This window comes from Morus notabilis, unplaced genomic scaffold (genome assembly GCF_000414095.1).
Source record: "Morus notabilis unplaced genomic scaffold, ASM41409v2 Scaffold518, whole genome shotgun sequence".
Taxonomy (NCBI): Eukaryota; Viridiplantae; Streptophyta; class Magnoliopsida; order Rosales; family Moraceae; genus Morus; species Morus notabilis.
In genome coordinates, this window is record NW_010366577.1 from 408103 (window position 1) to 423331 (window position 15229).

The 15229-nt window shown below is 29.1% G+C and overlaps 1 protein-coding gene across 1 annotated transcript; it reads left to right on the forward strand.

The window, feature by feature from the left end:
• The first annotated feature begins 11563 nt into the window (after nucleotides 1–11563).
• LOC21409718 lies at nucleotides 11564–12088 on the forward strand. The gene has a single exon (XM_010110595.2). The coding sequence runs from the start codon at nucleotides 11602–11604 to the stop codon at nucleotides 12034–12036; it is 435 nt and encodes a 144-aa protein (XP_010108897.1). The 5' UTR covers nucleotides 11564–11601; the 3' UTR covers nucleotides 12037–12088.
• The last annotated feature ends 3141 nt before the right edge of the window (nucleotides 12089–15229 follow it).

Here is a 15229-nt window from a genome sequence, read left to right on the forward strand (position 1 = left end):
TTTAATTAATTAATTAATTCTATTAATTCCAATAGTTACTCCACTATAAACTTGGAATTGCACTCTCGAAATTATAGATATAAATTACTTCTAAACTGTGAAGTGTCCATTTGATATAGTCATTGCATATAGATCAATCCTCCATAAATACTTCATAATTAGAGCAAGGTAAAATCCGTTAACCTCTCTAATTATTTTTTTATCCTTGAGTACCATTGATTCTCTAATGGACAGTGATTCATAAAACACATTCATGAATCGGAGCTCCTACTGGTCCAAGTACCGAATTAACCCTCAAGAGAATTATTTATCTACTTCTTTCTTAAGAAGGAATGGATTCCATCTCGTGTAATAACATTCCCGGCTACCTACTTCATCATGTCTCCAAAATACAAGGAATAGGATTCAGGATCTCAGAATCTGTACCGAGTAAATCAAAAGACACAAATCCATAAATAGGAGTTTGTTAAGAACTCAGGATTAAGATCATTCTATATATGACCATCGGTAGACTCAATTAGAATTTCTATACTTAACGGAAATTATTAGAAATTCATATTGTGTCTGTGTCCTTGTTCCACATAATCTCATTATGCGAAATACACTCATTCAATATCTCACCATATTAACAGTGCGGATAACACCATTCCATTCTAAATGGGAATGATATGTATTAATAATGTTTTAATTAAAGATTCCGAACTTTAATTAAATTCATTATGAACATTGATTTTTGATTATTATCCTTAAACATTATCCTTTCGTATATAACACTTATATACAATGTTTAAGGTTACATAAATAATCATGGAATTTTCATTGATATTCATAAAATATTCATAAATATATGCACATAAAATAATGAATAAACTTTTTTATTAAATAAATAATAAATATCCTATTACATCTCATGCTTCTAGGACACTATTCCCAACAAATATCATCATAACCGGAAGAGGACAGAATGCTTGAATATAAAAAAACCCAGCTTTTGATAAATAATGGCATTTGATTGTAACAAAATTTAGGACACTATATAAATATCACGTCTGAGTTAGTAAAGTAAAAATAACAGTAACTTATCAAAAATACAACGAAGAAGAAAAAGAGTGAAGAATAGAGAAGAAGAAAAAGAGTGAAAAACAGAGGAAACGAACAGATATATACAAAATAGTATCATAGACAAAAACAGATTTTATAAATATAAATATATAATAAAATTAAAACAGGAGACAAAATAAAATATGTTGGCATAAGTTCAAAATAATAAGATCAACATCAAAAGTAGCCACATTTTTAGTAACAATTACTCGGCACATATTAACAACAACTGAAATATAACATCATCATAACCATGAGGGAATAAAATACTCTGATATCAAAAAGCGTATTTTTGATACAGCCAAACCTTATATCTTAAAGAGATTTAGGAAATTATGTGAATATAAAATATTAGTTAATGAAATTAGAACAGAGGTAAGTAACTGAGAGTAAAATAGAAAAGGCAAAAGATAAAGTGTAGTATAAAACATCTCATATAACTAACAGATATAACATTATAAAATAATATTCTAAAACAAATCAACCAAATTAACTTGAAAAAATGATTACCTGATTGAACGGACAACGGGTAGAACGATAGATCAAAGAAAGCAACGAAAATTACTGAGCAGCAGGGATAGAACGCAGATATTTAAAGAAGGCAATGAGATTAGTAAGAGATGAGTAGTGTTTTTATGGTATTTAAAGATGGGAAAAACACAAAGAACAGAATATGATGGATGATAGTAGCTGAAGAACGTATACAAAGAAAGAATCAAAAGATAACAGACAGTATATATAGAAAAAGTTACCAGTGTCTTGCTTAACATCGAATACAAATCTCTGCAAACAGAAACTAATAAAAGTAATGATTCATTAGCAACAGGCGTCACACTGCATGAAGAGCACCGCAAAATATAGGCAATAAATAACCGGCAGCTATTTTTGGGTTAGATATTACACAGAACGCAAAAGTTGTAGATACACGTGGCAGATGAGAAGTTTATTATAAATATTATCACATTAAAATGACAACAAATATTAGACATTTATTCAAATTAATATACGTAAACGAAAAGTATACATATACTAAAAGCAGGAGCCCAAAACAAAAAAAAAATAGTAAACAATTATGAAATTATAAAAAATATTTTTCTTTTTCCTCACTAATATAATAATCGACTGGCAAATAAAGGAAAAAAGGAATCAAAAAAGAAAAACCCGAACGCAGATCTAAAATAAACAGGCCAGTATTCAAAAAAGGGGGAAAAAAACACAGATTTGAAAGATATGAACAAACGCATGAAATGGAAGCCGAAATATTCAAGAAAAATACTGTACGATAATAACAAATAACGTAATCGAACAAAAAATTAACATGCATGTACAACCGATGAGACAAAATGTAATATAAAACATCAACAAATATATATATATACAAAAAAAAGGAGATGCAGCCGCAATAAATCTAGTGAGGGGGGAAAAAAGGCTAGAAAGTTGTAGGAAGAAGATATTTAGAAAACGAAGAAATCGGACAAAAACCTAGAAAAATAGATTAATCTAAAAGGTTGCAGAGGAAGAAAAAATAAATATAAAAATATAGATCCAGAAACAGTAATGATAAACATATATGTAGAAGATCATAGAAACGAATGAACCCAAAGAAAAATATAAGCCTGTTCAATGCAGGTACGGAAGGATATAAGCAGATCTAGATCTGGTGAGAAGGAAAAAATCTAAGACTTTGAAAAAAGAACAAACATGACAAACGAAGAAATATGAACAAATATTTACAAAAAGAGAGAAATCTAAAGGGTTTCAGCAGAAAAAGAAAAAACCAAAAGGGGAAAAAGTAGATCCAGAAACAAAGGCAGATAAACATAAATGTAGAAAATCATAGGAACAAACAAACCAAAAAAAAAAAAACATACCCGTAATCGCTCCAAATATGCAAAAAGAAAAACAGATCTAAAAGATTGCAGAGGAAAACAAATGGAGAAAAGGGGAAAAAAGAAAAAATCCTCAATCTCAGTTAAAAAAAAAATTGAAGATTGCAAGAGCAATGCAACGAAAGGCGTAAATGACTACATAAAGAAATAATGGAAAAATGGCGGAAATCAACAAACGGAAAATAGAGGAAAAAACTTAGGCTCTGTCTCGATGAAGGAAGAATCTAGAACATTACGGAAGGAAAGAAATGGAGGAGAAAGAGAGAGAAAAGCCTACAGATAAAAGTGAAATGAAGCAAATGAATCACGGGCAAACGACATAAGCAAAAAAAAACAGTAAATGACCAAAATGGTCACGGCAAATACGCACACAAAAATCTCTAGTGAAGGGTAATATCGTCATTTTACTCTCACGACATGATGGTAATTAAAATTTCATCAAAAGGAAAAATCATGGCTAAAATGGGAAAGACACTGTTCATAACACTGTAGCATGAACAGTGAATCCCGTCCTTTCTTTTAGTATATGTATAATAATTGGTTAGAAACACGTGAGTTATATTTTTTAAATACGTATATTTAAAATAAAATATTAATTAAAAAAATATTTAGAAAAGCACATGTTTAAAATTATTTAACTAAGAAAATATTGGAGGATAAAGTTTAATTAGACACAATTAAAAAACACAAAATAATAAGATTTAACTTTTAAAAAAAAGTTCGTTCATTTCACCAATTCGATTTTAGAATTTGAGTTTTGTTACAGTAAAAAGCTCTCAGAAACAGTCGCATCTAATTTTTTTTACTACAATAAAAAGCTCTCACATAAATTCACATCTCAACTTGAATCAGCGAACTAAACGGGCCTTAAAAAAACAGATAACAAGATTTTAAATGAGCAAAAAGTAAAAAGATTAAAATGTATGTTTCAAATTAAGCAAAGGTGTTTTCAATAAGTCATTGTTATAAACATAAAATCTCTTTTATAAATAGACAAACGAAACATTTTGAATAATTCATTTTATGTTTCGCCCATTCTTATGTAAAAATTCATCCACACTTAGTAAATGAAATAAAAAAAAATTTACTGCTAAAGGCAATAATGGAAAAAAAAAAAAGACAGCATGTAGAAAAAAAAGAGAGGAAAAATATAAAAAAAAAAGTCTAAAAATGAAAAAGAGAAAGAAAATATAAAGAATACAAAAATAATAAAAAAAGAAAGTAGAGGTCAAGATGTGGCCTCTACAGAGGCCAACACACGGCCTCCTTAGTAGCTAATTACATAACTCTTTTAAGTATGTATAGATATAAGTTAATCAGTAGGACCTTTCTTTTTTAACTAACGGTAGAATGAATGTTTTATTTTTAACAATTGAATCAAATTTTCGATACATAATTTCTCTAATCACAAATCAAATTGTTAAAAACTTAATCACAAATCAAATTGTTAAAAACTTAATTTAATAGTTAAAATAACAGTTACCGTCAGTTGCTATCAGTTGTACTATTGCTATTATTATTAAAGTTATTTAGTTTCTTATACATAAATTTTAACGGAATTTTCAAAAATTTCATCAATAAAATAACATTAATTTATTTATGCCATTTGCTATTATATTTATCTTATTTTACTAATAATCTATAGGTTATTTTTTTATAATTTGTAGGTTATTTTTCATAATCCGTAAATTATCTTGTATAATATATAAGTTATTTTTTCATAATTTATATATTATATTTCGTAACGTTATTTTTTATAGTGATACTAAAATTGTATGCAGTGATATAAATAGCAGAGTTAAAAAGTTTCTCTAAATTTTATGCGGGGATTTCAGCCGTAATGTCCGGACTTTAGGGCCTTTTTAAGTAGATGGCCAATGTTTCATTAAATTAGTTAAAGGGCCAATCTTACTTATTAATAGACCAAAAAGACAGAAATGGGCTTTCATTCACCTTACCTGGTTGGAAACTGCAACTTTAAACGCAATGGGCTTTTGATTTGTTACTGTGAGTTCATTATTATTTATTTATTTTTTTCTTTTGAAAGTGGTGTCAATATATATATATATATCTGGAAGACCGGGAAGAAGCTTTCCAGCAAAGCTCTCTAAAGAAGACCACACAAACTATTTAAAGTTAGAATTAGAAAACCAACAACGATTATTTAAGGGAATCAGCCATTCGTTTAAATTAAGAAAAGTATGGCACAAAATTTTGTATTGGGTTGTCACCCGGCTACCAGATGCAAATTCCCTTTTATGTTTTCAGAAAGTATATCCTAATTTTTTAAATCTTAACAAATGCATATCATAAAATTACGTTTAGTAGATGAATTTATAGACGCGTTTGGAACTCAAAATGATAAAATTTTTTGTATGAAAATAGAAATGAAAACGTTTTTAATCTCAGACATAAATAATTTTTTAAAATACATTTGGCAGTTTTTTAAAAATTCATTAATGTCTTTCTCTTTCTGCTCGAGAGAAGAGAAAATAAAAATAAAAAATGAAAAAGGATTAAAAATTATTTTTTATTTATCTCATATTTTACACTAAATCAAAAAATTATTTTTATTTCTGTTTTTTATCTTTAATTGTGTCAAACGTCGTTTTAAAATCGTTTTCATTTTTTTTTTCTCGAAAAATGAGAAAAATAAAAACAAGAACAATTTCAAACACGGCGTATATATTTTCTTGATCAACACTAGATTTTAATTTAGTAAATGTCCGAGTTACCTTCAAAAAGAACAAAAAATAAAAAGAAAAATGAAGAAGTTCTAAGTAAAAAATGAACCAGACCACCAATAACTAAAGAAAACCATCACCTCCTGGCATCAACTAACCCCACGCCGCCCACCACTGGCTGCTGCATCCACCTCAGCCTGCCCCAGCTAGATGTTAACGTGCAAGTCTTCAGATGAAGACCAAACGACGAAACCCAGCCATCTCTCAGCGTTGTTATTTTTTAGCTTTTAATTCGATGTAGATAGATGGCTAAGAAATGGACTTCAATTAGCCTCCGCAATTGACAAATTTCTAAAGACCATGCATTGACGGCTTGAAGCAACTATTTACAGAATGCGCTAGAATGACGAAGAAATGCAGCGAAAGGTCTAGAGGTGAAATCATCTTCGTTTTGAAGTAATAAATTTACTTTAATGTTTGGCAATACTGACGTGTAGTAAATTTATTTTGAAATAAATTTTCTAAAAATTACATGACAAAATAAGTGATGTTACCATTTTTCTATTTTATTGAAAACAACGATTTTTTAAATTGCATTTCTATTTCGGTTAATTATATTGGTACATTCTTAAATTTTATCGACCTTAAAAACTTGAAGATCTTTCAATTATAACAAATGAAAACTTGAATAAAAAATAAATAATAAAAAATTAGCTGCTGTTGTGGTTCACTAGTTAAAGATTGCACAAATTTACGTGGACAGTCATGACTCAACATTTTTGTACAAATTTACCCCAAAATTTTTTGTTGACTGGAAAAGTACACCTACAACTTTTTATTTTGGGACACTAATTGTCGTCCATAAATACAACTCTATATGATTGTCAAAATTTGTCAACTTAAAGTCCTAAATACAAAATTTAAAATCTGAAATTCAACTTGCAAATGGTTAAAAGTTGGTGGTGTATGGATTCAATTTTATACATATCTAAATATCTAATGTGAAGCTCCATTTTCTCCAATTTATTCTTCAGCCTAAGAAATTAGAAGTGGATCCCATCTACCACCAAATTGGCAATTTTTATGTTACTCTAAATAGTTAGATGAGGCGGCTAATGTTAAATAAGTCCCAATCTTTTGTTCTGAAAAAAAAAAAAAAAAAAAAAAAAAAAAAAAAAAAAAAAAGGGAAGTTTTTTTAATAAAAAAAAAAAAAAAAAAAAAAAAAAAAAAAAAAAAACGAAGCAAGGTAGTTTATCGTTTTCCCAAATAAATGGGAGTGAGAAATAAAAAAATATTAAAAATGAAGGGAAAAAAAACACTTAATTCGTAACTTTTTTTTTCTTTTTTTGGGCAAAGCTAAAGTATAAAAATTAGCATAATGTGCACGGCAAACAATTCATAATACCCCAACAGCTTACAAAGAAAAGTGGTCATCGTCGTTGCTTAGATATATTTCTGCTTGAAAAAATTTCCAAAAACAGAGAAAAAAATATATAACTTTTCATCATACTAGACGTTCACGTCGCTCTCACATAATCCAGGGGTTGAATTACCATCAGTCCAGGTTTACACCAGCCAATTTTACTATTTAAAAACAAATCATTACTGATGAATATTTCTTTCGGTAAAATTGTGATTTCGTGAAAAAAAGTGCATCCCTATGAAAAATACTCATAGGAAATTTGTCGGGAACTTCCTAGCTAAAAATATTGATCGATGAAAACGCAATATCGGCAGGAAAAAAAAGAAAAAAAAAATTGTTTTGCTGATCGGTTGCGACAAAAAAGTTTTCAAATTTTCATCACTAAAATATATATTTTGATGACTTTAATGTCAAAAATAGTTTTCTGTTGCGTATAGATTCATGGAATCGCATTTTTAAAAAAAAAAAAAAAAACTCCATTCACATATTTTATTCTTACCAAAGCAGTAGACTTATTAGTAGCAAGACTATAGAGTCGAATTTTCAATTTCTGTATAATATCAATTTACCTTTTTTTTTTGCTTTCATAACTCTCATAGATATAGAACTAGTCTTCCCATAAAAAAAAAAAAAAAAAAAAACGAAAAAAAAAAGAAAAAGAGGAGAAAAAATCAAGTTACAACTTGGGGTAGACGGATCATTCCAGAACCAGATCACTAGACACCAGATACGACCGGTAAAACATTAATTGACTCTTCGTTATCCATTGGATCACTATCGGTTTCTTTTCGATGTAGATAGATGGCTAAGAAATGGACTTCAATTAGCCACCGCAATTGACAAATTTCTAAAGATGCAATGAAGGCTTGAAGCAACTATTTACAGAATGCGTTAGAATGATGAAGAAACGCAGCAAAAGGTCTAGAGGTGAAATCATCTCCGTTTTGAAGTAAATTTATTTTAATATTTGGCAGGCTGACGTGTAGTAAATTTATTTTGAAATGATTTTTTAAAAAATTGTATGACAGAACAAAGTAAACGATTTTTTAATTGCATTTCTTTTTCGGTTAATTGTATTGGTACATTCTTAAATTTTATAGTCCTTAAAAACTTGAAGATCTTTCAATTATAACAAATGAAAACTTGAAAAAATAAAAAATAAAAAATTGGCTGCCGTTATGGTTCAACAGTTAAAAGATTGCACAAATTTACATGGACAGTCATGACTCAAGATTTTTGTACAAATTTACCCCAAAATTTTTTGTTCATTGGAAAAGTAGACCTACAACTTTCTATTGGGACACTAAGGAGTTGTTTGTTTCACATGAAAAACTCGAGTAAGGCTCACTCGAGTAAGGCTTTAAGCCCAAGTTGTAGTTCGACCGTGTGGTAACTGGTAACTCAAAAATTAATTCGAGTCACCAACCCAGACTCAAGTTCATCCTCCCCCTTCAATTAGAGTGAAATTCGAATTAATAGCTATAGCTATTCTCGCGTGCAGTGTAAAGCTCACTGGAAGATTCCTGCCATTATGTTTTATTTTTTTTAATGAAGAAAAATTCGTACTTTATTTTACATAAACATATGTCCTACTTATAGCTTCTACGACTTTTATTTATGTATTTTTTTTTTTAAATTACCCGATTACTCATTTTTTAGAATTATTTACAAATAATTCCAATTATTCTTATTCAATCAGAAAAAATTGAATAAATTCAAAAAAGAAAAAAAATGCTCTCCACTGTTCACAATTCAAGTCTTATTAGAAACAAACACAAACTCAAATAGATTCTCATCTCAAACCATAACTCAAATGTACACAACCAAACACAAACTCAAGTTACAACTTCAACTCAAATTATAAGTCAAACTCAATTCAAGATCTACACTCAAGTCACCCTAACTAAAAAATGTAAACGAACAACCCCTAATTGTCGTCCATAAATAGAACTCCATATGATTGTTAAAATTTGTCAACGTAAAGTCCTAAATACAAAATTTAAAATCTGAAATTCAACTTGCAAATGGTTAAAAGTTGGTGGTGTATGGATTCAATTTTATACATATCTAACTATTTAGGGCTTGTTCGGTTGTATTTTTGAGTTATAAGTGACTTGAGTGTAGATTTTGAGTTGAATTTGAGTTATAATTTGAGTTGAAGTTGTAACTTGAGTTTATGTTTAGATGTGCACATTTGAGTTATAATTTGAATTGAGAATCTATTTGAGTTTGTGTTTGAGTGGGTCAAAACTTGAATTTGTATTTAGATAGTTTTTAATAAAAACTTAATGGTGATGAAAAATTTTAATAGGGTATATGAGTGGAGTTTTATTCATCTCTTCGTTGTGAACGCATAGAAAAAGAAATTATCTCAATCGGAATTAAAACGAAAAAATTATGACGTTTTTAAGAATAAAAAAAATAATATTAGTTAATTTGAGTTTGAGTTTAAGAACTTGAGTTGAAGGGAAAACTTAAACTCAGATTTTAACCCCAAACCCAAGTTCAAACTCAAATTTTACAAACGAACATGAATTTAAATAAAACGAAAAATTTATGACGTTTTTAAGAATAGAAAAAATACTGTTCATTAATTTGAGTTTGAGTTTAAGAACTTGAGTTGAAAGAAAAACTTGAACTCAGATTTTAACCCTAAACTCAAGTTAAAACTCGAGTTAAAACTCAAGTTCAAACTCAAATTTTATAAATGAACAAGAATTTAAATAAGTTATAACTTGAGTTCAAATTTTTTTTTTTTTTTTTTAACTTTTACTCCAAAAGAACAAGCCTTAATGTGAAACTCCATTTTCTCCGATTGGATCCCATCTACCAACAAATTGGCAATTTTTATATTACTCTAAATAGTTAGATGAGGCGGCTAATTTTAAATAAGTCTCAATCTTTTGTTCTGGGAAAAAAAATATTAAGCAAGGTAGTTTATCTTTTTCCTAAATAAATGGGAGTGAGATATAAAAAAAAATATTAAAAATGAATGAAAAAAAAAAAAAAAAAAAAAACTCACAATTCATAAATTTTTTTTGGGCAAAGCTAAAGTACAAAAATCAGCATAATGTGCATGGCAGACAATTCATAATACCCCAACGGCTTACAAAGAAAAGTGGTCATCGTCGTTGCTTATATATATTTCTGCTTGAAAAAAATTCCAAAAACAGAGAAAAAAAATATAACTTTTCATCATACTAGACGTTCACGTCGCTCTCACATAATCCAGGGGTTGAATTACTTATGAATATTTTTTTTCGGTAAAATTGTGATTTCGTGAAGAAAAGTGCATCCCTATGAAAAATACTCATCGGAAGTTTGTCGGGAACTTCCTAGCTAAAAATATTGATCGATGTGAACGTAATATCGGCAGGAAAAAAAAAAAATTTTGTTTTGCTGATCGGTAGAGACAAAAAACTTTTAAAATTTTCATCACTAAAAGATATATTTTGATGACTTTAATGTCAAAAATAGTTTTCTGTTGTGTATAGATTCATGGAATCGCATTTCTTTTTTCAAAAAAAAAAAAAAAAAAAGAACTCCACTCACACATTTTATTCTTACCAAAGCAATAGACTTATTAGTAGCAAGATTATAGAGTCGAATATTAAGAATGTCAATTTTCAATTTCTGTATCGTGCACCAGATACGACCGGTAGAACGTTAATTGGCTCTTCGTTATCAATTAGACTATATTCCAATCAATTAGGTCGTAATTGAGCAATAATAATAATTAAAAATGATTGATCTAATGATTATCATTGTTTTATTGCAGCCTGATTAGAAGTGCCAAGAGGTGTAGACTTTTTCCTGGCAAGCACGTGTGGATCCTCTTTAATGGAATAGTTCATTTTCCGGGAAAAAAAACAAAAAAGAAAAGAAAAACACAAATTATCACGAGAAAAACTTAAATATATCCCATCCTTCAATAATAATATCCAACATTATAATTTTGACCTCATCCTTTCCTTTAAAACTTCTAGATGCCTTGCTAATTATAATTATTAACGGAATCCTCCCCTACTACTTCTGTTTGTTTTCAAATTGAATCCTTTACTGAAAAAAAATAAATAAATTTGAGCATGGGTTTTAATCTATTTTTTTCTATTTATTCAGAAAAAACAAGTTTAATTACACATGGATTCTCTTAATTAAAGGGGATCTATAATACTTCTTTTTATCACAGTAAACCTGTATTATTTTTAGTTTAAAAGATCAAGAGATAAGATTATCCAAAATTGATCAAGTATTATAAAGAAAATTTGACCAAATGCTACAAATTTAATTAGAAAGTAAAAAACGCGGGAACGTCAACCAAATATTATAATGTAGAACCATTCTCATTCTGACGGCAATTATTTATTAGTCATTACCGACTTTATGGACGCATGACCAACTTATGACGACTATATATACAGTTTCTACATTCAAACATGATATAAACAAACTAATCTCTCTCTCACAGCACAAAAGACCAAGCCCTAAGAATATCTCTCCAATATGGAGCTTATTCCAAAACCCTTTAGCCGCAATCTAAACCGATACTGGCGGCGGAGACGATACGAACGGATCGACGGGGCTCGAAATGGCCGGAAGAAGATTCAGGTGACGAGGTTCCATGGAGCCCCACCGCCTTCTCCGAAGAGGCTCCGAGCAACCCGGCGGCTCCGGATAATCGGACTGAGTCTTTCGCAATCGCCGGTGAAGCTTTGGACTAAGGTGAAGCATGCTTATATTAACATGATGCTCAGCTTGGCTGGTAACGTGGGAGACTTGAATACCAACAACGTTTTCGGAGGCAAACGAATTCCGAAATCTCGGCAAATCCCGGTTGTTTATTCCGGCAGTGAAATCGAGGAGAAGTTGATTTTTGAGATTTATAAGGCCCTGCAAATGGTTCCTGCTCATCATATTAATGAAGTAAAAGCCGTTTAGAGAATGAAATATTATTGATCATATATGTATGTTTAATTAATTTGTATACAGCCCCCGTTCTTCTAATTTCTTTTCTTTTCTTATTATTATTATTATTATTTTATTTTTTGAATGAAGTGTATCTTGTTCTGAATCCCATCGGAAAAGATTGGGCTGGTGTATATGAAAAGAATGAGATGGTGTATGAAAAAATTATACATACGACACAAGTATATATAGTAAAGCGAATTGTGTTTGAATTGCCAAAACTTTTACGGCTAGTTTGTTTTATATATATTTAAACTCAAATCATTGATTCTGTTACGGTGTTTTCTTTAAAAAAATAAAAAAAAAATTCAAACATCAAAATTAAAAATTATAATAAAATGTTCCTTCCAAACATGTCCTTAGTTTTGGATAGGTAGTGACATTTTTTAGAAATTTCAACAATATTTTCTGGAATTTTATACAAATTAATTACGCGACAGACTTATTGGAACCGATAATGCAACCAATGTTTATGAACATTTACCTCTTTTTTTTTTTTTGAAATTTTATGGAAAGTATTTTAAAATTAAAATATATTTCAGTACCTTCCAATAACCCAAATTTTGACCGGAAGTTTAAAACTACTATCGCCATTATTTACATCCGTGGCTTGCCCATTCTAGGTCCTGAGAAGAGCAACCACTGTCGTCATTGCACTTTAATTTCCTTGCCAAGGGCAGAATAAAAAAATAAATAAATAAATCAAGGGAGGTAAGGTTATATACTAAAATTATCAGAAAAAATAAGTTAACTATTATAAAATTTTATGTTTACCCTACATAGAATTTTATAATTTCTGGAGGACAAATAATGTGTGTTAAACATAGAATTTTATAATTTCTGGAGGACAAATAATAAAATTTCAAAATTTCTTCAGGAAAGGTTTGCACGATACAAAATCAAATGGGTGCCATTGGCAAGACTTGTTGGCTGAGAAAAGATTGAGATGCAATAACTGCAAATTTATACCAACCCGATAAATTCGTCAGAAAATAGATCACTTAGTCGGTATAATTACTTTTGTTGTAAAAAGTAGTATTCTTGTTGTGTATGAAATCACGATTTAAAAATTAATAATAATAAAAAAACCGATTAAAATATCTTATCTCACCAAAGCATTATATTATAGATAATTATAGAATACTACGAATATCAATTTTTTAGCAAAAGTCAGCCTGTAAGGCGTGTGACAGATATGATATGCATTTTCTTATTAAATGACTCTTACACCATAATTACTAAACAAGTGTTCAAAAACAATAAATAAAAATTAATAATAAAACCTGGATTGATAGACAGATCATGAGTAATCCGGAACTTGGATTTAAAATATATGGTTGAGTTTACTTTCTACACACTTTTATTATTTTAAAATTATCCTAAACTATTTTTATAGGATTATTAATTCTTGATCACTTTTCTTTTTACACCCACTATTTTATTTTAATTTTTAATTTTAATATTATTATTTCCATATTTTCTATTTTTTTAGTTGAAGTTTTAGGCATGACGTTTTTTTTGTACAAGAAGAAAATCTATTAAAATATCTTTTCAGAAAACATAAAAGACACTCAAAAATATAAAGTAGAAAGTAATATAATTAAAGAAATAAAAAATAAATCCGCTAACAAAGTTATCATATTATTGAGGTATGATTAAAAGTACAAAATGAAAAACAATTAAACGAGCACAATAAGCATAAAAAAGAACAAAATGGAAAAAAAATCAATAATGGAAAAAAATCAATTCTACTTTATAAGAAACGAAAAAGAAAATAAAACAAAATGATTTGCCCTTTCAAAAATGAAATAATTTGAAAAAAAAAAAATTAACACAAAACGAAGGAAAAAAAAAGGAAAAAAAATAATCACTATTGAACAAATAACAAAGAAAAGTTAACATACCTATATGTAATTTTTTGGAATAGCTATTGAATGGAAAAAAATTAAAGTTTTATCATAGATTTAAAAATAATAATAATTTTTAATTTAATAATATGACAAGTTGGGTGTGTGAAGGGAAGAAAATAAAATATTATTATTTTTATAATAAAATTTCATTATGTAATTAAGTCTATTATAATAATTTTTTTACGTCATTTTACATGAGAGTCTTTCCTAATAAGAAATTACAATTAAAAAGGGAGGCGTGCAGAGTAAAGAGGGGTGTGTGAATAGAACTATCCTATTGAATACTCTATTTTTCACAAAAAATAAATAAACATATAGTACTGGACCCTACCTTAATTCCTTCAAAGGTTCTAAATGTAAGCTAGAGGTGAAAGTTTGAGCCGCCTAACCAGGGCTCGACGGCCTAAATGAAAATTTTAGGTCAAACCGACCCAACCGGCTTGAATGGGAGAGGGTCAGCCCGTTGGCTTCACCCAAAATTTTATAGGGTATTTCTTTTTTAAAAAAACAATTTCAAAATGAGGGTGTTTAAGCTGAGATGGGCCGACCCAAATAAACTTTCGGGTTTGCAATCTCAATCCATCCTGGAGGTTAGGGCCGAGTTCGAGCCAACAGTGATGGATCTCAGACTGGCTCATTTAGTTTGACCCAAACTTACAACTCTAATGTCGCTTATAATTATTTACGGAATGCACATAGGATTCAACAATTCGCACATGGACTCCCTTTGCTTATGTTGTTTTTCAAATTCAAACATTTAATTGGAAAACAAAATAAAATAAAAAATTAAGCATGTGCTTTCTCCTTTGCTTGTAATTATTCACGGAATCAGAGAAAATGAAATTTACATATCTGGGTCCTAAATTGAGGGGAAGTTCATATGCCACAGTATATCCGTATTTTCCATCAAATACTAAGTTTGAAAGGTTTATCCATCCGATGCCTACTAATTTTTATTTTAAGAAGAGAGATAGAGATAAGATTCTCCCCAATTGAAGTATAAAGAAAAGTTGACCAAATCTTACTATTTCAACTGCACAAAAAAACGCGCGCACGTAATTAACCAAATATTAATTAATGTATAATCATTCTGATTGTCTCATCTAAAAGGAGATTGATTAAATTAGTCATCACCGCCTTTATTGACATATGACTAACTCATGACTATATGTATAATTAAGGAGAAGGCTCATTAATACGTTCAAACATGATGCATATGCTGATTTTTAGACATTTTACAATTTCGTCGCCTCCTT